This window comes from Alexandromys fortis, unplaced genomic scaffold (assembly GCF_014885135.2).
Source record: "Alexandromys fortis isolate MF-2015 unplaced genomic scaffold, M_Fortis_MF-2015_v1.1 scaffold_343, whole genome shotgun sequence".
Lineage (NCBI taxonomy): Eukaryota > Metazoa > Chordata > Mammalia > Rodentia > Cricetidae > Alexandromys > Alexandromys fortis.
Window position 1 is genome coordinate 678,516 of NW_026068262.1, and position 24,368 is coordinate 702,883.

A 24,368-nucleotide genomic window follows, 5' to 3' on the forward strand; every position below is an offset into this window, starting at 1 on the left:
AAAAAAAAAAAAAAAAAAAAAAAAAAAAAAAAAAAAAAAAAACAGTTCCCAAGAGATAAAAAGGTCTGCTGCGACCACAGATTGATAAAGGCCAACTTTATACCTGTGCACACAGTGCACAATCATCAGCTCCCAAAACAGGACAGACAACAATCACCAGAGAATCTCTAAAAGAAAAGCCACGTGTGTCAAGGCTTCAGAATGAGATGATGCTTCGGCAGCACTGTAGGGAGCATGTCAAGGATGCTCCACGGAGAAGGGCACTGGGGAGCACTGCACACTGAGTGTGAGTTCAGGGTCACCCCACTTGCCTCTTATAAGAGAGTATGTGATACAGCAGTTGAAAACATGGCTATGAGGAGACCTTGCCTGTTTAAGTGCCAGTTTGACCACTCGCAAACCGTCTCAGGTCACTTTCTCCGTCTCTTCCCCCAGTTTCCACAGTCACAAATACAAATGATATTACTTTTCTTTCTGTTTTTAAAAAAAGGTTGATTTTGTTATTTTTAATTGTGTCTATGGGCGTGGACTGTGTGAAGGTGTGTGCACATGAACTGGTGCCCTTGGGAGCCAGAGGCATTGGATCCCCTGGAGTTACAGATCATAACTACCCCACAAAAACATATAGGTACTGGGAATCAAACCAGGGTGTTCCGGAAGAGTCGTATGTGCTCTTAAGTGCTGAGCCATCTCCAGCCCGCTTTCTGGTACCAGGGATGGAACTCAAGGCCCTGTGCACCATAGGCACTAACTATAATAGCTCCGAACTGAAAACTACTTCAACATCACACGGGGCTGGACCCCATCATAAAAACAAATGCATCAATTATGATAAAGCTGAAAAATACGAAGATCTGAAACTGTACAGCAACATGAAAGAATCTTACAAGTAAACTGTTGAACCAGAGCAGTCAAACAAAAGGAGAATGCATAGGTTATGGTTTGATTCTACATATTAAGTGTATAAACAAAATTAATCTACTATGTTAGAAGACAGCATAGAGGTTGCTTCTGGAAGAAAGCAGCAGCTGCTTGGCAGGATGAAGGGCTCCTAAGTGTTAATTACATCGTGTTTTGATCTGGTGCTAGATACAAAGACAGGCTGCACATTGTGAGGATCCCCAAGCCACAGTCAATCTGCATCTTTTCTGTATGTACGCTAGATCCACTACCAATTTCAATAGCTTTATGAAAATTGACTCTCTCCCCAACATAATCCTCAAGTCATGATTAGAGTTTGTGAGTCTACATAGACCAATGTTAAATGTACCCGATCTCCAGATGCTCTTGGACCAGGAGGTACAACTAGGCAACACAACTTAATCATTAATTTTAATAATATCTTAATTAAAACTTTTATTTTTTTTTCCGATCTGTATGTCCTTTTAATTCTTTTTTTTTCTTTCTTTCTTTCTTTATTAAATATTTCAGTCTCTTCCCCACCTCCGCCTCCCCTTTCCCTCCCCCTCCCCCAATACGTTCCCCCTCCCTCTTCAGCCCAAAGAGCAATCAGGGCTCTCTGTCCCGTGGGAAGTCCGAGGAAAACCCTCCTCCATCCAGGTCTCGTAAGGTGAGTATCCAAACTGCCTAGGCTCCCACAAAGCCACTACATGCAGTAGGATCAAAGACCCATTGCCACTGTTCTTGATGTCTCAGTAGTCCTCATTGTCCGCTATGTTCAGTGAGACCGGTTTTAACCCAGGCTTTTTCAGACCCAGGTCAGCTGGCCTTGGTGAGTTCCCGATAGAGCATCTCCATTGTCTCAGTGTGTGGGTGCACCCCTCGCGGTCCTGAGTTCCTTGCTCATGTTCGCTCTCCTTCTGCTCCTGATTTGGACCTTGAGATTTCAGTCCGGTGCTCCAATGTGGGTCTCTGTCTCTGTCTCCTTTCATCGCCTGATGAAGGTTAATATTCAGGAGGATGCCTATATGTTTTTCTTTGGGTTCTCCTTCTTCTTTAGCTTCTCTAAGAACCCGAATTGTAGGCTCAGTGTCCTTTATTTATGGCTAGAAATAAAACTTTTATTATACAGTGTATTTTGAGCATATTCTTTCCCCTCCTACAGTTCCTTTCAGATCCTCCCCACTCCCTTACCCACCCAACTTCATGAGCTCCCCCCCCCAAAAAAAAACCCAAAAAGAACCCAATTAAGACTAAAAATATCAAAACAAAACGTGTACACAAGAAAACAGGGAGTCTGTTTTGTATTGGCCAATATTCCTGTGTCTGTGACTTGCCCTAGAATGTGGCGTTACAGCCTTAGTTCAGTGGAACTCCGTGCCCTGTGTAAAAATCTGCTCCCCAGTGTTCTCGTTCCACACCTCAGCTGTTCCCTCTCTTGACATGATTTAGTTTTTACTCGTTTGTTTATTTGTTGGCTTGCTTCCACTTCGGTACTTGGCCGAAGATTCTAAGAGCAGTTATCTGACTATCCGAATCAGTTAAGACCTCCAGATCCTAGGCAATGCTTCTTTCACAAAGATGAAAATCCTTATGGCAGGCAGGACAGTTTCAAGCCATCCCAAAATGTCTGTTAGTGCAGCCCGAAGAACAGTGCTCTGTGATTTGTCAAAGAACTTGCAAGAAAACTGGAAGATGTACAAGCGCTATACACAAGCCAAAGCGTGGCTGTTCTGTTCTCGATTTCTTGGGTCATAGCCAAGTTATCTCTGGCCTAAGCAACCAACACTCCCGGGCACCTCTGATCCAAGCCACCTCGGGAGGGCGGGGCGCCATGTCGAGCAGCTACTGGTCCAATTTGCCGTCGCTCTGCTACACTCAGTTGGCAATCAGAGAGGTCAAATTACCCGTGCAGGAGGCTCGATCCCATCTAGATCTATGATTGGCTGAGATTGAGGGCAGGCACCGAGACTTGCCGAGCATCAGCTGGTCGGAGTTGTTGTCAATCATCGGGAGCAGACTCCTCCCGGTCTCCATTTGGCCAGCGGCTGAAAAAATGTTCGAGCATTTCCAGAGAGGAGATTGTGGCCTCCCTAATTGCTAGCTCTGGAGATTCGCATCAACAAGAGAAGTCAGACTTATTTATCAGCCTTCTCTTTACTTCCATTAGCTAGTCAAGAAATTTACAGACACAACCATCACAAGGTAAGCGCTTGAATAGTTCAATTCGCTCATTCCCCTAGGCTGTTGACGGGAATCTCTTGGCGGTCTTTGGAATGGAGTGTTCCTCAGGAAGGCGGAGAAATATGGGATGGGTTACCGCAGCTTCCTCGGCCTTGGTTTGAGTGCCTCTGTGTGCCGGGTGGTGTGCAGTTGTTCCCGCCGAGGCCCACCGAGGCTGCACCCGGGCATCCGGCTCTTCGGTTGCTGCAATCGGCCTTGAACTTGACCTCAAGCGGGAAGTGTCCGTTGTGGGAGCGGGGCTTGTAGGGTGGGCACAGTCGGAGGGAGGGGTAGAGAAAGTGGGGAAAGCCGAAGCCGCCCCAGATTCCCTGCAGCGAGGCCCCCCAGGTGCGCTCCAGCCCGAGGGAGCAGGCGTGGCCACTGCGGGACCTGTTTCCCGGAATGAAGACTCCGGGGTGCCGGGAGGTCTGCTGGGCTGCGCTGGCCGGAGTCCTGCCGCGTCCCGATTCGGCCAAGGTCAGAAAACGAACTCAGGTCGCTGTCCTGTAGGGTTTGTAAGGAGGTGGGTGTAGAGAAGGATTGCGGAGCCCTGGTGGCTCGGATCTGAGGGCTTGGGTTTTGCTTTGCCGGGAAAGCACCGTGTCTTAAGGCCAAGTGGCTCCTGGTGCCTGTTTCTGTAGATGAGCACATTCACCCGGAGGAGACAAAGATGAGGCTGTGGGTAGAAGCAGCTAGACGATTTCGAGTCTCAAAAGCGCCGCTGATGTTTTTTGGTAGGAGTCAGAGAAATAGTAACAGCAAAAGCCCCCAGCCTCACCCCAGGTGCCCCAGGTGGGAAAAGCAGATGTGCCCTCTGCTGAACCTGAACCCCAGGGAGAAAACAGTGGGGGCCGCCCGAGATCTGCAGGGCTGCGCGGAAGGGAAGGCGTTGCCCTGCTAGAGAGAGTGTAGAAACTGGAGACCAGATCACCACTGCATGACAAATGTCATTGAATACGGAAGCTTTGGATAATGAGTTCTTATTCATAGCTGTTTTCCTTGCGATCTGATTCTCTTTTTCCTTGACAACGTCAGCACCCCTTTCACAGAATCGAGTAGTAAGTACTTTTCATTACTAGTCTCAGTTCACAAGTCTAAACAGACGCCTGGAGCTCACTGGGGGTTTTGTTGTTTTCTTTGCTCCTGTAAGAGAATACATTTTCTTTCCTCCTAAAAGGAGGTAAGGACATTGAGTGCAGATTTGCTAAAAATACATTTCAGAGATTTTTCAGATGATTTTAGTTGTTTATTGGGGTGCATTGGGTTTTCATTGGTGATGATGGTAAAGACATTTGGAGTTTAAGAATATTAAAAATCGGCTGGTGATGTCCCTTGGACTTGGCCGGTGAAGTTGCCTGGTGCCAAGCCTGCTGCTTGAGTTCTGCCACCAGGATCTACAGATAGCAACAGAAGGTGCACCTCCAAGGCGTCCTTTGACCTTTGCCGGCTTGCACTGGCACATACAATAAACAAATACAACGAAAAAATATTAAAATTACCTTGTGTTTCCCATTATGATAAGTTAGCACAGTGCCACTATGCAGTTAGTTACTGCACAGGGTTCCTGGAGAGAGGAAAATCTAAGCCATATCAGTAATGCTGCTTGCCAGAACTCCCGATTCTGCCTGGGCTTGCTTAAAGTGGTAGCAGGAACTTTCCCTTTTGAACTGTTTTGGGCATTCATCAGCAGTTGAACTCAAATTCCCCGTGCCAAAACCTGCTATAGAGACAGTGCCTCCTTTTTCCAGAAATACAATGGAACAGCTCTGGGAGTTAGACTGCTGGACAAGCATCACACGGGAGAAATATGAAGAGTAAAATCGGTGCAGTCGTCTTGCAGCTGTGTATGTGGGTGCTTGCGCTGTAAATTCAAAGGGTGGTTTCAAAGGTTGATGAGGCAGATGCATTTTTCAATCCTGATGTTTTTGTTGTTGGGACAGGATCTCAAGTAGCCCAGTCTCAAGTAGCCCAGGCTGGCCTTTAACCCCTGGTCTTCTTGCCTCCACACCCTAAGTGGTGAGATTCTAGGGGGTCGACCACCCCACAAAGCTCCTTTCTGATGTCTTTGGCCAGGGATTGCTGCTCCGCAGAAGTGAGTTTCAGCAGTGCTGTCTTGAAGCGACTGTGCCGAGGACATCTCACAGCTTCCTTAGCCTCTGGCTGAGATTCCTGCTAGATGGAGTTACTTACATGGGGACAACTTCGTTCTAACATTGACTTCTTTCTTTCCTTTCTGGTCACTTTTAAGTATCAGGTAGAGGAAGAAGGTAGGGAGACTGACTTAGTCACAGAACTCATTGTGGAAATGGTGGAAAGGCATGTTTTCAGACGTTTATAATAGATAGAATACATAAGGTATTTTTAATTGTGTGCATGCACACATACAATTTTAAAGACCAACGTTGATTAAATTGTGATACTCCATTTGTGTTTTGATTGGGAAATAAAGAATTTGAAATAGTTCAGGCAAGCATTCTTTTTTCCCCTTTTATGTACAATTACCAATATATTTGAGATTGTTATGTTGTGTATCTAGGATTCCAAACATATTATTTATCTTTATTTTCTTCCTTACCACAGTTCAAAGTTACCTTACTGTTAGTAGACTATCATATGCGTATGTGTATATACTCTGCGTTCCTTTTACTTTTCTGGGACATTTTTGTGTAGTAAAAACAGTAAAAGGGTGATTTCACTTTGAAAGATTAAATATAATTGTTTAAATGGCTTACTAATATTGGTTAGCTTAGATTTCTAATCCGCGGATTTACGTAACTCTCCCTGATTAGTAACAACTAGCTAAGTAACTGCTTTTTAGTGGACAACTGATAAGCTTATCCCAGCCCACTGCTGCTTGCTGGTCTGACAAAGCCAATGCTTGAGCATTTGTCAGGCTGTTTTCCATTCTGTTTAAGGGCACAGCTTTTTGTTTTGTTTATTGCTGTTGTTTAAGTGTTTGCTGTCTTTCACACTTCTACCCCCCCCCCCCATCTGCTGTCTGTTCATGGTCATTTCTGCACCTGTTCCAAGATCTCTTGGTCTGATGGGAAGGGAGGAATGTTATGGTTTTTTTTTTTGTTTTTTCCAAACTTGAAACAGGGGGTGTCTTTCTTTATGTACAGAGATTTGTTTGGTTTGGGGTGAGGGTGTTTGCTTTTCTCTTGCTGTTTTTATCTTTGTTTGGGGGCTGCTTAGGTTTTGAATTGAGGGTCTTAAGCAAGCTAAGACCTGGCTCCACCGTTAAGTTAGACTTCTGGGTTGTGTGGGGGTTTGAGAGTTGTGTAGCTTAGAAACACAGGTTGTCTTTGAATAGTTTTCCTGAGGCTCTAAAAGGGATCTGTGTGGTTTAGTTTTGGTGTGGTTGGCAAAGGAGATGGAACCACTTAAATCTGTTTGTCTAGGTGGTGCTGACCTAGTTCCGGAGCTGCCCACACTGACTCTCAGCCAGCAGAATGCTCTCCAGCAAGTGTTCCTCTATAACTGCTCTGCTAACTTTCTGAAGTGACAGTGTTGATAATATGAGAGAAGGTCAAACTGATGATAACTGTTAGTTTATATAGGCTCAAAGGAACTGTCCGCTTGTACTTTAATTTTATCATTCACTAATATAGCTTGTGAGCATTTCTTCTCTGATGAGAAAGCAGTTGTGTTTATCATTTGATTTTTTTTTTTTTTTTTGAGGGTTAGAGAGAAGCGTAAGAGGAGGGCCAGAGAATTCTAGAAGAGCTATTTCAGTCGTTTGTCTGCTGTCCTGTTACTTTAAGATGGGTGTATGCCTGCTAAGGAAGTGTGCACGAGCTAAAGTCACCTAAACAAACTTATTTTTTTATTGTTCACACATATTGCTTCATCTGTTAGAAGGAATAATTACTGCTGTGCCAATCACATCCATCAGTGATTAATAATTCTAATAATGCCACATTATGATAGTTTGACATTTCTCTTTGCTGTCACCTATAACACATATTTTTATTGAAACCTGTGACTCGGGGAAATGATATAAAACATTTGTTCTGGGCCAGTGAGGTGGCTCAGAGGATAAAAGGTGCTTGCTGCCAAGACTGGTGTTCTGTCCCTGGAGGCTACATGGCGGAAGGGGAGAGCCAGCTCCCTTCAAGTATTTCTCTGACCTCCTCGTATGCACCAAGGAACTTGCACTCCATGCCTGTGTATAAGTGGATAAACCAATAGGTGTGAAAAATGAGTAAAACCAGAATAAGTTTGTTTGGGTGACTTTAGTTCAGGTTGCTCTGGGTCTTGAAGGACATGGTGCTGGAGGCGCTCTGATGAGGACTCCATGGCGGGTAGCACCTTAACATCAGGAGGGCATTGCGAGGGGACAAGTACACTCCTGTGCAGGGAGCCAGAGAGCAGAGTCAGGGCTGCCTGGATCTTCCAAGTAAGTTGTTCTATCGGGAGCTAATGGGCCGCCGAAGTGTGACTTGAAAGTTTTATGAGTCCAGTGTGAGGTTGAAGGTCTGTAAGCACCCTGGAGAATCGCTAGTGTGAATCTCCATTCAAAGGCTGAAGAAGCTGGGGTCTGGTGTTCCCTGGATCAGGAGGAAAAACATGCCCTTAAGAAGAGGGCCTAGCTTATTAGATGATGTCAACCATACTTAGGATGACATTTGCTGACCGAGCACTAACTCGTTTCTCACGGTCTCTGAAGACATCCTCACAGATACACCCAGAATGCGGGCTGCCACTTTTCTGTGTATCTCAAAATTTGGTCAAAATATTTTTATTACTTTAAAAAAAAAGAATTGCATACAGTGTATTTTGATCATACTCAACCCCTCCTCCCACACACACACTCTTCCTCCTAACTTTTCTAAAATCTACTTCCCAGTCCCCACTTTTGCCTTTATGTCATTTTTCCCCCTTGACCATTGTTTCCAGTTTATATCATCCATCAACTCACGGATGTGGGGCCTTCCTGAGCATAGTCAACAGACCAGCTGCTACACCTGTAAAGAAAAACTGGCTCTCCTTCTCCCAGAATCCACCAGCTGTCCATAGCACCTCAGGGGTGAGTTGGGGGAGTTCCCATCAGCCCTTCCATCCTAGAATGGTGACTGGTTTGGTCTTGTGCGAGCAACCACAGCTGTTGTGAGTTCAAGAGTGCAGCAATGGTGTCAAGTTTAGAAGACACTGTTTCCTGCCACTCCTCCCTAGCGGCTGGCTCTTAGAATCTTTCTGCTCCATCTTCTTGGATGGTCCTTGAGGGGAGAGGTGTAGTATAATGTCCCACTGTTGTCTGAGTGGCGCTTTGATCGGTTGTGAGTTTCTGCATCAGTCTCTGTCCACACACAAAGTAACATCAATGAGGTCTGAGAACGGCACTCATCTCTGGGTATAGAGATGGGACTTTACAAGGCCGTCTCTGTGGACAAAGTGTGTGGTGGGTGGATTCAGCAATGGGGTCTTACCGTATAGTTCTAGTGGGCAACCAAGAGCAATCACAGCAGCCTGTATTGTGTAAAGAGTTTCTGGTACACCCCTGACAGACAGCTGAGGGCTGGGGGGGGGGGGTATCCTACACCAGCCACGAACGTTTATTTGGCTACATATGGCTTCCAGAAGCATCAGCATCTCCTGTGTATAATTTCTCTCTCCCTCTCCCCTGACTCCCAGAGGATATTTATATATATGTATTAGGCAGTTTGTATGACTTTTTCAAACATCCTTAGTGTTAGTTATCCCTCTCCCTTCCCCCTCCTCCCACCTATCTCTTATCCTCATCGGGATTTCTAAGGGAATTTTTTTGTATTGCATCTTTCTTCGACTGCTGACCAGGATAACGGCCCTTCCCACCCTTAGCTAAAGTTAATTCACAAAAATTCACCTGAAAGTTATCGTTTAAAGTTTGTAGTGTGGGCTGGAGAGATGGCTCAAGATTAAGAACATTCCAGAGGTCCTGAGTTCAATTCTCAGCAACCACATGGCGGCTTACAACCATCTGTAATGAGATCTGGTGCCCTCTTCTGGCCTGCAGGCATATATGCGACAAAACACTGCATGCATAGTACGTACGTTTAAGAATAAATAAAATAAAATTTGCGATGCATTTCTGCATATATGAACTCCAGCTGGCTTTTTTTGTGAATGTTGATGCATTTTGGCGAGATTAATTGATACTATCATATCCACAGGCCCTGAAAAGATAGATTTTTTAACTCATTTTTTTATTATGAAATAAATTTCAACTGTTTGTTTGAAACAGTGTTCCACTGTGTCTTCTAGACTGATCTGAACTGAATGGAAATGATTCTTCTGACTTCATTGTCCTTGGTAGCTAGCACTACAGACACAATCCTGGTTTGTATGCTTGAGAATAATATAATACCTTTTTCCAGCATGGAGTGGGAAGGGGTGCATCAGCCCCCAACTGAGGAACTCTGGACAACAGATGGCCTCTGGGGGAGGAAGAGTCAGTTTAAGAGACTGGCTCCCGGTAGGTCAACTGTGCCCCTACCCGGTGGACCAACACCCAGGAGTACATTGAAGTTGATGGGCCACCCAAGTATGGGGCTGGGACGTAGGGTGGACCTTGGAGGCATTGGTAGGAAGAGTTAGGTGAATATGACAAAAATACACTGTATGAAATTCTTAAAGAATGAATAAAAATATTTAAAAGTAAAAAAAAAAAACCCTGATCCCAAATTGTGTCTTTGTTAAACTTGGCTACTCTTTGAGTATAGAATTATTATAAATATTCTAGCAACCACTGTTTTTCCCTACTTCCGTCCTTAGGAGAGGCAGTTGTTTTTGTTGACAATTACAGTATCTTGTCTTCAGAACAGCTGAGTTTGCGAGGAAAGGATCTCTACTTCCAGAGTGTGGCCTGAATGCATGCCAGCCGAATCAACATGATCATTTTGGCAAGGCCCCAAAGTGTTAGCAGATTAAATCGGAGATACATGTGTTGTTTGTATATGCATATTATCAACTGTTATAGAATTCAAACACTTGAAGGGGGTAGGTAAATTATTTGATTCAGCATTCTCAAGAATAGAATGTAGAGTCCGTACACATACATGCCTGCACGTGCACGCACGGCGCATACACAATGTCAGACTCTTTATGGCTTTCGTTTCTGGCATCTGATGATGTATTAGCAGTGTTTTGGATTATTGACTATGACCTTGTCTTTGCCCCCACCCCTAGGTGCATCAATTTTCTTCAAGGAATTCTGCTATTGCTCTGTCTTTCCCTGTGACTGAGGCCTTTGGCATTGCAGTATGCTATCGGCGGCCTTAATTACCTTGGCCAGAAGCGGCGGGAACCAGGTGAAGAAGAGAGTGTTGCTAAGCTCCGTCTTCCTGCAGGACAACAGGCAGGTGACTCCTGCCTGCTACAGCTCCACCACCGAGCCCAGGTGTTCTCGATTTGACCCCGATGGAAGCGGGCAGCCAGCCACTTGGGACAATTTTGGGATCTGGGATAACCGCATCGATGAGCCAATTCTGCTGCCGCCTAGCATCAAGTATGGCAAGCCAATCCCCAAAATTAGCCTGGAGAACGTGGGCAGTGCCTCCCTCATTGGCAAACGGAAAGAAAATGAAGATCGGTTTGGGTTCGCACAGCTGACAGAGGAGGTGCTGTACTTTGCAGTATACGACGGGCACGGGGGACCGGCAGCTGCTGACTTCTGTCACACGCACATGGAAAAATGTGTGATGTATGTATGACGACCTTGGTGTTGCAGTTGCTCTAGGCTGTTGAAATATTCTCCCTGTGGCTGAGATAGCCAGCGCAGACTGAATTCCTCGAGTGCACACGTGCCACCGCATCAGTGTGTGCAGTAGTCAGCGTGGCCTATGTACCTGTTCGCCATTTGAGAAACGCAGTTGAGAATCTGCGCCTCTAGATTACCATTTCCAGTAAATTATAAAGGACAAAGATAACTTGTGAGAAATTTTACTCACGTGTGTGCTCACCTGTGTTTGTGGTAATTTGTGCGTGGAGGGCATGTGCGTGTGCGTGTGTGTGTGTGTATGTGCACCCATCTGTGTGTGGAGGCCATCAGTGTCTTTCTATATCGTTCCCTAATTTTGAGATTGAGTCTCATGCTGAACCTGGGGCTCACACTTTTTTTTAGCTAGACTGGCTGGCCCATGAGCCCCTAGGCTTCTATGTAAAGCCGCACATGTTGCCTTTAGATGGGAGGTAGGGATTTGAACACAGGTCTTCATGTCTGTACAGCAAACACTTTACCCATGGAGCTATACTTTTGTGTTTCTGAAGAAGTATTTACTCTTGTTGGCACAGAGTTTACTTATTGTCTTAGTTACTTTTCTGTGAAGACACATAGTGACCAAGCAACTTATAAAAGAAAGTTTATTGGGAACTTGCTTACAGTTTCAGGAAATTAGAGTCCATGACCATGATGGCAGGCAGCCTTTCAACAGCCAGCAACAGCTGAGACATGATAACCTTATCTACAAACGGGAAGAGAGGGGGAGAGAGCGCGCGCTGGCTAACTCGGAATGGTGTGGGGTTTTAAAACCTCTTAATCCTTTCCAAAAAAAAAAAAAAAACAGTTCCACCAACTGGGGACCAAGCAGTCAAATAAATGAGCCCGTGGGAGCCGTTCTCACCCAAAACACTCATTATGTTTTTGAGAGTCACACCGCTTCTAGAATGAAAGAGAGGAGACAGTGTGGCAGTCATAGCCATGGGCTACCGTTTTACCTTCCAATGTATAGTTAGAGGTAGTTTGTCAGTTTGCATGATTTACCTCATTCTACAAACTGAGTGATTTAAGTCAATCAGGGTTGCACTACTAAGAATTCTTTAAGAACAGGAAAAGACTTGGGGATGGTGAGATGGCTCAGAAGGTAGGGACCTGAAGCTCTTTTCTTTTTTTCCAATTGAGACAAAGACCCAGCCACTTAAACTACATCTTCAAACAGCCTTGTTTGTTTTTCCGAGGTAGAGTGCCACATCCCAGGCTGGACTAGAACTGATTTAAGGATGACCTTAAACTCCTGATCCTCCTGCCCTCACCTCCTAAGTCTTAGTATTACAGGCGACCACCAGAACCACTTTCCCCCCCCCCCCCCCCCCCCCCCCCCCCCCCCCCCCCCCCCCCCGACTTAGATTCTCATGCCTTTGCCTTTAAGAAGCCTCGGGTTTAATGTAGCTCAGTTAGTCCTACCTAACAGGGAACTCTGAGTTGCCTCTCCAGCACCACATACCCAGAGCATGATGGCATGAGCCCCAGCCCAACAGTGACACACTTCACGATACTTAGTGCATTCAGAGACCAATATGTGGTCCTCAGTTCTTGAATCCTCAGTGAAAGTGTCTGAGAGGAAAGCGTGAGGCCTGTTGTGTGGAGTGGCTGCTGGAGCACTGCCTGAGAAGAGAAAACCACTGCAGAGTGATCGCAGCTTTCTTTCCTCTCCCCAAAGGGATCTGCTTCCTCAGGAGAAAGACTTGGAAACAGTCCTGACCATGGCCTTTCTAGAAATTGATAAAGCCTTTTCCAGTTATGCCCACCTGTCTGCTGATGGTAAGCCAGTCAGGGCATGCCTCAGAGCCTTAAGGATTGGTGGGGAAAGGGGAAAGCGAAGGGGAAGGTCTTCCGTGGTGGGAATGTTGTTGCATGTTTGCTTGTGGGGAGTTTTTACAGAAATAATTTTATACAAAGAATCCTTTTCAATGCTGTTAGAATCTGAACTGATGTCAGGGTCCCACTTTTATGTTCGATAATGACCTTTCAGAAGGGGGCGCTCCAAAATGGTTGTTACTGAATTTTAATTTGAAAAAGATTTTAAAATGTTTCAATCTATTTGATGAATAGTTTTATGGGCAAGATGTCCGTACTAAGAGGATCTCATCCCCCTGCCAGACCACTAGTTGAAACACTGCAGGATAATCCTATCTGCAAGGTTGATAATTGTTCAGCATTTACTTTAGGGGATCAGAGAGAGGGGTTCGTGGGTAAAGGCACCTGCCACCAAGCTTCATCACCTGAGAGTTCTAGCCCCAAGACCCACATGGGGAAAGGAAAGAAGCAATTTCCATATGTTCGCTTCTGACCTTCACACATGAGCTATGGCATGTCTGTGTGCACTTAAAAAACAAACACATACATGCACACACAAAATAAATGAATATATATTTTTAAAAAGAAGAATATTAGCAATAAGTCCTAAGTCTGACAGAAAATGACTGATTGGCACCCATTTGTATAGTCAGAAGGGAGATATTTGTCTTCTCTTTCTCCATCTTGCAGATTTCCTATGGTAACTAGTGACATTTTTGGTTTTGTTAAGTATAAGAAAATGACAAATGCATTTTTTAAAAAAACTCATATACTGTGCTAAGTTTTTAAAGTAAATGTTTTTTGTTTTGACTAAGTTTATCAAAATAATTTCAGGAAAGTATATCCAATATTCTCTAGTTAGCTCACCAAAAGTGCATTAATACTAAAGTTAATTTTGCAAGCGTCTGCAGCAGCCATGTAATGTGTGCTCCTGGCTGACAGGCTACAGCATGGTGGGGCAATGTTGCTCTTAGTTCTCTTTCCTGTTAACCAGCAAAGCGCCCCCCCAGGAATGCCTTTTTCAGCCAGATGGAGATTCTCCCCATTTCACACAGGGAGCTCCAACTCAAAGAGAAGAAATGGTTAGTGGAGATTAGGGCCTTGTTCATTAGCATATTTAATAGCAAGATGGAGGAAAGGGTGGCCCTAGGATAGCTGAGTATACCATTTAAATATCAGCCTCCCCACCACCATCCCTGTTGAACCCAGGGCCTTGGAACATGCTAGGCCAGCAGGCTCTGCTGCTGAGCTGCTTCTCCAGCCCCTGCCTGCTACTGTGAGATGCTGACCATCACACTCCCCAGTACACTTGATGGTCCATTCTTTCTCCATTTGTCTGCACATGTAGTTTTCACTTGGTGAGTTATTTGAAATCATTTTGTCTGCTTCCTTTTGCACCCAAAGTTATCTCCCCTTCCTTTAGTGGGGACTTGACAGAGGGTGTGGTTTCTGCTTAAGATTTAGCTTTTGTTCTCCTAAAGAGTAAAACACATAAAGAGGAAGTGAAACAGTTTCTCATGGTCTTACTTTTTTGGGGGGTGGGGACAGAGTCTCATTAAGGTTCCCAAGCTGGTTTGGAGCTGGCCGTGTAGACCAGGCTGGCCTCAGACTCACAGAGAAAGGTATGCACCACCACGCCCAGCATTTTTAGAATAATCCACTTGGAGTGTTTTTACCCATTGCTAGGGTGGCTGTGAACTTGGCTGCTTCATCACAGTGTTTAAGGGATGCAGTGTCAGTACTGTGCTCCAGCTGTTCTACAAAACAGCTGTATTTACTGCCCATGACTCATAGAACACAATGTCCCAGAGCATTGGCATATGGCCAACACTAAAATTCATTAACCCTTCATGAGTGCAATCAAGCTTTTTAAAAATGATATAATCAATGCTGGTGATTAAAACCATCAATATTAAGCTTGGTGTCGAATTTAAAAACATTTACTCTTAATAATTATAATTCAGGAGATGGAATTTATAATGTTTAACTTGTATGTATATTTTTAATAATCATAATTCAGGAGACTTTGAATTTGATTTGTACATCTTCTAGAGACTTTTTAGATGACTCATACAATACAGTTGTTAAATAAATAAAATATCATTTATTTCTAATAACCAAATTAAGATATATTTTGCTACTTTAGTTGCTCTTTCATCCTTTGGGATAATCTTAGAACTTCATAAAGATGTCTTAAAATTTATTATTCTTTTTAATGAAGAACTGATTAAAAGGGAACAAAATAGGATGGTACCCTGTGCGCTGTTTAAGACAGGATGGTACCCAGTGCGCTGTTTAAAACAGGATGGTACCCAGTGCACTGTTTAAAACAGGGTGGTACCCAGTGCGCTGGTTAGAAAGTGTTTAGAAAGTGTTCTGTGTACTATTGTGCCTATCATGTGCTTCTTAAAAACCAGAGTTTGAGAACTATTTTAAAGATGTATTTGTAAATATCTCTCAGATGGCAAAATAAAGTTACTAAAGACAGAATACTATGTGCTGGTCTTTCCAGATCAGATTCAATGGAAATTAGACCTGTCTCTCATAAGGTTTCAAAGTTATCCAAAGTTAACTTTTTAATTGAAGTATTGAGCTGAAATACTATTTTAATGTTTTTAAAAAGTATTTTAAAGGTAGATAGTACTCTTTTTGGTGTGTGTGTGTGTTGAGCCAGAGCTAGCTGGCAAACATTCTCAATGACCAGGGTTACCCTTGCTGTCTTTTCTCATTTCTTTGTATCTCCCCTACTTCCACTTCCCCTGAGCCCTTGCTGTGAGACAAGAGAGTGGGGATTATTTTTTAGCAGACCTCATACACTCTAGACAAGTGTTCTACCACTGAACTAGCCTTCCAACCTTTTAGCATCACCTTCAAAATTTTAAATTCAATTTATGTCAGTCGTTTTTACATTTAGTGAAACCAAGCAATGAGTTGAAATACCCTCTCACTTCATTTTTTTAACAAATAACCATTTAAAACAAAACAGATGGTAGACAAAAAAAGTTATACACGTCAAGATCACCAATTTTAAGTAGATTTTTCAGCAATATTAGTTTATAAGGATTATTATTTACACAGCTTAATAATCACTGGGGGTGGCATTAGATTTTACTCTTTTTGTTGCTGTTTTAAATTGTGGTCATTTTCCTTCTCTTCTATCGTCCTGCAGCACTGCGGGAAGAGAGAGAGAGAAAGAGAGAGAAAGAGAGAGAGAGAGAGAGAGAGAGAGAGAGAGAGAGAGAGAGCAGAAACACCTGCTTTAGATTGCATCAAGTTACAAACATGATAAAAAAAATCTTATCATTCAAGAGCCACACTGGCCTTCATATAAACATTGAATTTAAGTCCTCCAACTGGAAACAGTTCTTCCCATACTTAATTCTTACATTATATGCAATGAACAAATGGCTTGTGTTCTGTTTCTGGCATAGGGGGTGTTTTGATTGCCTCTCCGTGTAAATTGAAACCCCCGTCAGCTGGTGTAAACTATAGTTTACATACACCTTCTATGTACTGATTATCAAATATAAATTATTTTGTTTAGGGGACAGTTCTAATATTGCTATGACTCAAATTTACACTGCATTGTTTTCTGACCCAATTTGATTGAATTTGCTGTCTTCAAGACGCGCGTGTGTTCACGTGTGCAATCACAATACACATATGCAGATACCTGTCTGTGTCAGCACTGGTGTTTTGGTACAGATGCATACATGCGTCCTTTTTTTCTATCTTAGAGTTTCAACACTATGAGAAATGTTAGTCTGATGGGAAAAATAGACACTATTAACTTGAAGCTGCTGAGTGTTGAAATCATTGAGGTAGCATCTCCTGCTATCGGATGTGATTTGCGAGGGAAAGGTCCCCTACTGGAAACCCTCCTCCTTATTTTGCAGCTCCCTCTCTGCTCCCCTTTGTGTTACAGGATTGTTGTGTTTGAGTGTAATTTCTGGGTGAAATTCTCCTTTGCCTCTGTGCGTGTTGTCTGTGGCAGAGAACTGTGCCTCCTCAGCAACTCTAGACCTGGAGCCTGTGGACTCTATCTGCTGGGCTTCAGCGGAAAGAGAGAGCTGCTAAATTTTGTCTCAGATGAAAAGAGTCTCGCAGTTCCTAACCCAAGCTACTGGGACATCTCCATTTCCTCCTTGTCCCGCTAGTGAGAGGATGTACGGTATAAAGTATCCAGTGAGTGTTAAGACTTACTGAACAATGTCTTAGTTTCCTAGTTTTGTTGGTAGGGCAGACGATGACGATTGTTACCTCTGTGTTAACTGTTACATGGAAATAAGTGCTGATTCACTAATTTATATTCTTAGATGCATATCAAGCCAGAATCAACGGTTAGTTTTGAAACCTTCCCCATATATCCTGAGATTTTGAAACTGGGAAGGTGAGTTGATAAAAGCCCCAGGTCTTTTAAATTCAGAGGTGAGAGAGCTGGGAACTACAGCCCAAACTGAAATTTCATTTATACATGCTAATTCTTTTGTCGTCTTCAGTTAAAGATCACGTGATGAAAAGCTGTTGATGAGAGCTAACGTGAAGAGTTCATGATTCCCTGGGCTGGTAGCATCTAATGCATGCCTGACTTCTTCTAAAGCCATTTGAAAATAGATCGTAGATCGTATAATTGACTGAACTGTAAATAGTCTATTGTTGTATAGACTTTGACTAATATCAGGTTGAAAGTTGCAACGCTTGTAAGATAAGCATCACTGGTCCTTATGTTAAAACATTTCTGTCGTGTGCTGACACACATCTCAACATTGCTGTGCTATGATAGCATTGCTTTGATCTAATGGTTCTAAAAGCAAGAGATAAATGGGAAGACAGTGCAATTGTAGATGCCGTTTCTCAGTGAACTTGGCATGACTACAAAAGACTGAGTAGACTGTATCCATGCTTTTCCATTTATTTTCCTGATTAAAGCAGGCATTTTAGTATAATAACATAATGACTGGAAAATGTATTCATCTCTTTCTAAAATGCATTATTTGGTGACGTTTGAAAAGCTGTCTCTAAAAAACATCTTGGAAAGACTTGATTGTCATTTAAATCAATTATAGGTTTCTAAATCAGCTTATAGCGTACAAGTCGCCTTTGGATGGTCAGGAAGCTTTCTACAAATATTACATAGCGCAACAATCAAGTGATTGGATATAGAATTCGTACTGCAAAAAAAAAAAAACTAATCCAATTAAACTTTTGACAATGCTTTATAGGATTAGCAGTATCACTAGAGATAATTCCTGCTTTAAATGAGTTATTTCTCAACTTCTTCCACTTCTCTGTATTGTCCTTCAGTTCATAGTTTCATAGTCGTTCTACTCTTCACAGGGCTTCACGCACCTTAAACGATTCTATTAGTGGTAAACAGACCAGAATAGGTGATGTTAGACTAAGTCAAAGGAAGACGCACAAAGGTGATAGGCTTGGGGAGAAAAAGAGCGGCAACCTCAAGCCTAGTGACGCTGGGCTTTCCTCGATGGCAGAGAAGTTGTACATTGCTGACATATTCCTGCCCAGGAGTCGCAGCTGGCCATGCTCATCTGCTTTGGGCTGCAGATTCTGTCACTGGATACTTTTGGAGCTAATCGTGTTGAGTATGTCATGTTGATGAGGAACTGGAATGAATTTCATTTTTACCATTCAGATGTAGAATCTAAGGTGGGGGGGGAATAACTTTTCTTCAGGTATAGAGCCAACAAAGATCAAAACCAGAAATGGGTATGGTTCTTTAACTGTGTGCATGCGTGTGCGTGTGTGTGTGAACATTTATAAGTTGTAGTTCTAGCAGGAAAAAATGCCCACTGTAGAACTTGAAGAGCAAATGGTCTGGACTTGGCATTTCTCTCCTCCCCTAGTTAACTAGTACTGCTTTGACTGGACAGGAGTAAGGAATGAAAGAGAATGATCCAAAACTCATGATTTTAGAAAGGCGGCCCACCTACTGGGCCCAGCAGATCTGCCATCTGCCACAGCAGCCAGATTAGTGGCATCTCCATGTTTTATGTTGACACTTGCTATGCACACGAAGGCATCATAATTGTGATGCTTTTTACACACAGACCGTTTGGAGACACTGATGCTTTGCTCGCCACGTTAGTTTGCCAATCTTTCTGTTTGCATGGAGCCTTATAACTGAATTAAATAATTGTTTCTCTGCATGGTCTTCCTTGGTTTGTTGGCAGGGCATTTACATAGCTCTTGTTAAATTAGACCGGTACGGGCCAGCCTTAGGTTACAATGCTTCTGTTTTATTCTTAGTAAAAATCCCATATCTGTCGCTAACTGATACTCTGTTTTGTAATATTTGTAGCAAGCCTCCTGACCTCTGGGACTACTGCCACGGTAGCCTTGTTGCGAGATGGTATTGAACTGGTGGTAGCCAGTGTTGGAGACAGCCGGGCTCTTTTGTGTAGAAAAGGAAAACCCATGAAGCTGACCACTGACCATACCCCAGAAAGAAAGGATGAGAAAGAAAGGTACTGCCACCATGACCAGACATTGTATGGGGTGATAGCTGCAGTTGCCATAGAAATGGAACGTGGCATTCCCTCTGCTGCCATAAATCCCCAGGGCCTCTTTGCAAGCATTGCTGTGCATAGCCACTACCTCAGGCCAGATTTTCTTGTTTGGGGTGGACTGGGTTTGTCAAGACTGGAGCTCACCATGCAGCCTAAACTGTTTTCTCCTTTCTCAGCCTCTCAAGTGCTGGGCTATCAGGATGTGTACACTGTATGTGGACTAAGTTTTTCATTTTTATCTAATTTATTTATGGACTTAAAAGTTTGGGCATTTACCATGGGCTTACCTTAAACTCAAAATCCTCCTCAGCCTTCCCGAATTCTTGGATTATGGGTATGGGCTGACATAGAAGGCTCCGGATTTCAATTTTTAAAGTTGATATTTAAGCCAGTGCTTTAATTTTCTATATTATTGTCATCATCATCACTGTCATTAACTTTATCTTTTCCTAACTAGGATCAAGAAATGTGGTGGGTTTGTGTCTTGGAATAGCTTGGGACAGCCCCATGTAAACGGCAGACTTGCAATGACGAGGAGTATTGGAGATTTGGATCTTAAACCCAGTGGTGTAATCGCAGAGCCCGAGACAACGAGGATTAAGGTAAGAAGGGGTCAGAAACACTGGGTCATCCATGGGGAATGACCCGAGACTCAGCTCCAGCTGCTGGCTGTCCTGGAAGATTTACCTGAAGGAGATCTGTTTTTCAAGGGGGACTAATGTGTGCAGAATAAACTTTCTAAGTGAGATGCTAGTTTCCAATCTGAGGAGGGTAATGTCTTTGGCTTTTGTTTTCCCCCGGCAGAGGGGCTCTGTGGCCATCCTTTCCAAAGCCTGCCAGACAGAGCCATTCTCTCAGCTAGGGAGTCGTTCTTGACCTCCCTTCTCAACTCAGTTCAACACTCAGTGTAACGCCTCTTTTACTCTAAACTGAGCCCAGCATGATACAGCTCCTGCTGCTTGCTTCTCTAGAGCTCTTGAGTCAGCACAGTATAATGTAGGCTTTCACAAATGGTAGGGCATGAATGTTCAGAATTCAAGGAAAGATTTCCGGCCTTAAAAAGATGTCTTATTCCAGGTGGTGGTAGTGCACGCCTTAAATCCCTACACTGGGGAGACAGAAGCAGGCCCATCTTTTCAGTTTGAGGCCAGCCTGGTTTACAGAGCTAGTTCTATGATAGCTAGAACTACACAGAGAAACCCTGGCTCAAAAAAAAAAAAAAAAAAAAAAAAAAAAAAAAAAAAAAAAAAAAAAAAAAAAACTCATTTTGTGAAAAAAAAATACTTACGTAGTATTTGCTTTGTGGCAACCTCTGTTCAAAAGAGATATAACTTTCTTCGCTTTAAAAGGAAGAGAAACAAATTGAGATAACAGGACAAGTTAAAGTAAAAAGAGGCTCACACCGTCGAGTGATGGAAGGGTCAGCTGAATAATACAAGCGGCATTTAAATCCAGACTCTTGGCATTTGGCTGTCTGGCCTCTTTCTTGGTATTGCTAGGTAAAAGTTTGGTTTGTCCTAGGTGGTATTGATTCTCAGCTACATTTTCGGTTTGCCCATGAACTCTGACCCACTTGGCCACTCTGCAAAATAAAGTTTCCATGCTATTGGATCACTGGAAGGCACAGCCTAGTCTTAATCACATCGGTTTGCTTCTGATTGCAGCTCTACCATGCGGAGGACAGCTTCCTGGTCCTCACCACAGATGGGATTAACTTCATGGTGAATAGTCAAGAGATCTGTGACTTTGTCAACCAGTGCCATGATCCTAATGAAGCAGCCCATGCAGTGACTGAACAGGTGACGTAGCGGAGCTTCTGGTGGGAAATTCCCAGAGAGAAGAGGATGAAGGACAGCAGAGGCCTCTAGTGTTTTAGCTTGAGTACAGTGAATTTGAACACAGGGTCTCTCGAGTGCTGGGTGAGCATTCTCCTACTGAGTGAGGCACAAAGCCTTGAGAAAAACAGAGCTCTGACTGTTTAGCTTTGCATCTTGTTGTTAGTGGAATCGACTTATAGGATGGGATTTTAGTAATTCATATTTCAGGACTGGAGAGATGACCCAGATTAAGAGCCTTAGCTACTCTTCCAGAGGTCCTGAGTTCAATTCCCAGCAACCACATGGTGACACACAACCATAATGAGATCTGCTGCCCTCTTCTTGTGTGTAGGCATACACAGAGGCAGAACACTTTATACAAAATAAATAAGTAAATCTTTTAAAAGATCATATTTCTTGTTTGTTTTTCCTCACTGCCTATTATTTTATCACCATTTTTAATGGTTACTTTAACAACTATACATTAAGTATAATGGTATATTTGATACATTTTAAACATGTTTTTCTCATAGGATTTGTTTGTAAGCCCTTTACATTCCTTGAAGCTGTTCATACCAGACATCTTTTAACTCAGGCTGTGAGATCTTTTGATCTGTTTGATGCTAACTGCAACCCTAAGCCCTTCTGAACAGTACTGACTCACTATTTGAAGTGGCGTCTAGAAGTGGTTTACAGTCCTGCTGCAGGCACTTTAGTTAACGCCCACTTAACCGTGGTAGAAGGAATACTACAAACGTTTTTGTACATACCCATTTCTGAGATGTTAGATTTTAAGTTAGTATACCAAGGGGTAGGTTTCTAGTATTGTTTTCAGACATGCATGTTATATTTTCTCCTTTTTTATTCCTCTCCAAAGCTCTTAAGTTCTTCAACTAAATTCCTACAGGCAATTTTGTTGGTAAGAATTAGCACTTATTAAGGCTTTTCCATGATTGCCACCATGCTAAGGGTCTTGGGTGTGTCCTATTTGGGAGCCACTCAGCAGTGTTTCTCAGCTTAAAGCTGTTTCAGTTGCCAAGATTGCTACAGTGGAGGATGGGAAATAGTTGGATAATCTATTATTCATGTGCAGTTAATAACCATAGTGGAACATAGATACAGGGTTGAGGCAGTCACAAACTGTGTTAGATAATTGCATTTATTAACTGTGTAGAACCAGTTGGCTTTGTGGAGAAAGGATGCTGTCTGTTTGCACAGAAGTCCAACGACTGCAGCTCTTGGCTTTTCTCTTTCTCCCGGCTCCTGCAGGCTCTACAGTATGGTACCGAAGACAACAGCACTGCAATCGTGGTGCCCTTTGGTGCCTGGGGAAAATACAAGAACTCTGAGATAAACTTCTCGTTCAGCAGAAGCTTTGCCTCCAGCGGGAGATGGGCCTGATTGCCAGCCTGGACTCAGGGTTCCTCTGCTGCAGGTGTCAGCGGGCATAGCAAGAAACTGGTAATACCCAGAAGGCCACCTGTCCCTGTGTGTCCCTGTGAACTGATAGATCCTAATGCAGTGTAAGCTTACCAGCCATGGGCACCATAAACCCTCATCACTATGTGCAACTGTACATGCTCAGCATAAGCACCATGACAAAGCTGTGAAGCCATTGTGAGTCTCCGCGCTGAGTGGGAGAGGAAGTGATTTGGTACACTTGATGAATGGTAAATCTATGTGCTTTGTTTTGTGATGCTAGAGAGTGAGTCTGGGGCTTTCAAATCTTTAAGATTACCAAGCAGATCTGGTTTCTTTTTAATGAGTTCGTTCTTTATTCAGTTGGACAGATTTTTCTGAATTTTGACAGCTAGTCAGTGTGTTATCTTCAATGTTTCTCTTTTCTTTCTCCCTGTTTAAAACAGTTCTCACTGTTTGGCCCTGCACTCCTTGGTTCAGTCTTCCTACTTCAGTTTCCTGGGTACCTGGGACTCCAGGATGCTCCCACTTACAAGTGTCTTTTTTGTTTGTTTGTTTGTTTTCTTTTTGAATGTTTTAGAGACAAACAAGCATAGATTTACTAAAGAAAAGTACTCCCAGGAGATGCAGAAATTCTAAGGGAGGAATACCCACAAGTGTTATTTTTTTAATAAATGTTCCAAGGAGTCAAAATGAAAAACTTTTCTGTTACTGTATCTTGTACTCTGGACCATTTATTAGTAAGCTTAACCCTGCAAACTTCTTCAGACAAAAGGCAGGACTGAAGTGTATCCGGATTTGTAAATAGCCCTCTTGTGTATTTGAACTCTTTTTAGCCCCTTCCCCATCCACTCCCATTTTTCTGCAGTTGAATGTGCTATATAGCTCCAACTGTTCCTTAATGTCCCAAGGAAAATGTACAGACTCCTTGATCAAAACATGTACAGGGAAACACAGACAGTGTTTCTGTTTGGTGATGGTGTATGTAAGTTTGTTGTTGTGTGTTTTGTAAACAGTATGTTTGTATCACTTTTTCCGCACAAAGTAAGCTAATTGGGTCATTTGTTAGTAAAGATAATGTTACAATGACTCACACTGCTGTAGACATAGCTTGAAGTTTATGTCTCCATTTTCCTCATTTCTGAGATTTATGAGGAAGAATAAATCTTTTAGAAAGTGTATTCAACATGTCAATTTGCTAGGTAAATTAGGAATGTAAACCTACACTCCTTTTTACCTGCATATAAATTTGCTGTTAAACTGTGAATCCCTAAATGTGTATTTGGAATTAATCCATAGTTTATTTTCACAAACTGTGTAAACTTGGTATATGTGTGGTGCGTGTGTAAATATTTTGAAGTAATATAACATTAAAGGGAACAGATTTATGGAGCCTTTATGAGTTAGCTTTAAATTATTGATATATTTATCCCGAAGGATACTCAGCAGATTGAGTGGTTTTCTGTAGTAAACAATCAGTGGTTATTATTAGATAACCACTTGGATTAAAAATATATATGGGGCCAGATGTGGTGGCCTTCACCTATAATCTCAGGACTTGGGGGGAGGAGGTAAGAGAAGGAGGATGGTGACTGAGATCAGCCTGGGGCTGTATAGCAAGTTCCAGGGAAGCCTGAGCCACAGCTTGTCTCCCAAACCAAAATATCAACAACAAATGGCTATAAGATACATTGTATTATGCATAACTGATGTGGATAACCAAAGAACAGAAGCAACCATATTGTGTGGTAATTTGAATATAAAATTATGGGATATGAAAAGATTAGGTAATGTTAAGGGTGACATGGAATTTTGAGGCAGAAACAAGAGAAAAAATAATGAAATATATATGTTTTCAAGTCTGGCGTGCTTTCCTCCTTTAATTTTTGTTTTAAATACCTAGTAGAAAGAATGTCCCAAAATAAATTT

General features: G+C 42.9%; 1 protein-coding gene across 2 annotated transcripts; it reads left to right on the forward strand.

Moving 5' to 3' along the window:
• The first annotated feature begins 2,928 nt into the window (after window positions 1-2,928).
• Window positions 2,929-23,831, forward strand: Ppm1k (protein phosphatase, Mg2+/Mn2+ dependent 1K). 2 transcript variants are annotated; one of them, XM_050131796.1, is made up of 8 exons: window positions 2,929-3,105; window positions 8,023-8,152; window positions 10,291-10,804; window positions 12,540-12,640; window positions 18,996-19,161; window positions 19,661-19,805; window positions 20,868-21,002; window positions 22,290-23,831. In XM_050131796.1, the coding sequence occupies exons 3-8, from the start codon at window positions 10,365-10,367 to the stop codon at window positions 22,419-22,421; spliced, it is 1,119 nt and encodes a 372-aa protein (XP_049987753.1). In that variant the 5' UTR covers window positions 2,929-3,105; window positions 8,023-8,152; window positions 10,291-10,364; the 3' UTR covers window positions 22,422-23,831. The 2 variants fall into 2 exon arrangements, with proteins under 2 accessions (XP_049987753.1, XP_049987754.1); XM_050131797.1 differs by lacking the exon at window positions 8,023-8,152.
• The last annotated feature ends 537 nt before the right edge of the window (window positions 23,832-24,368 follow it).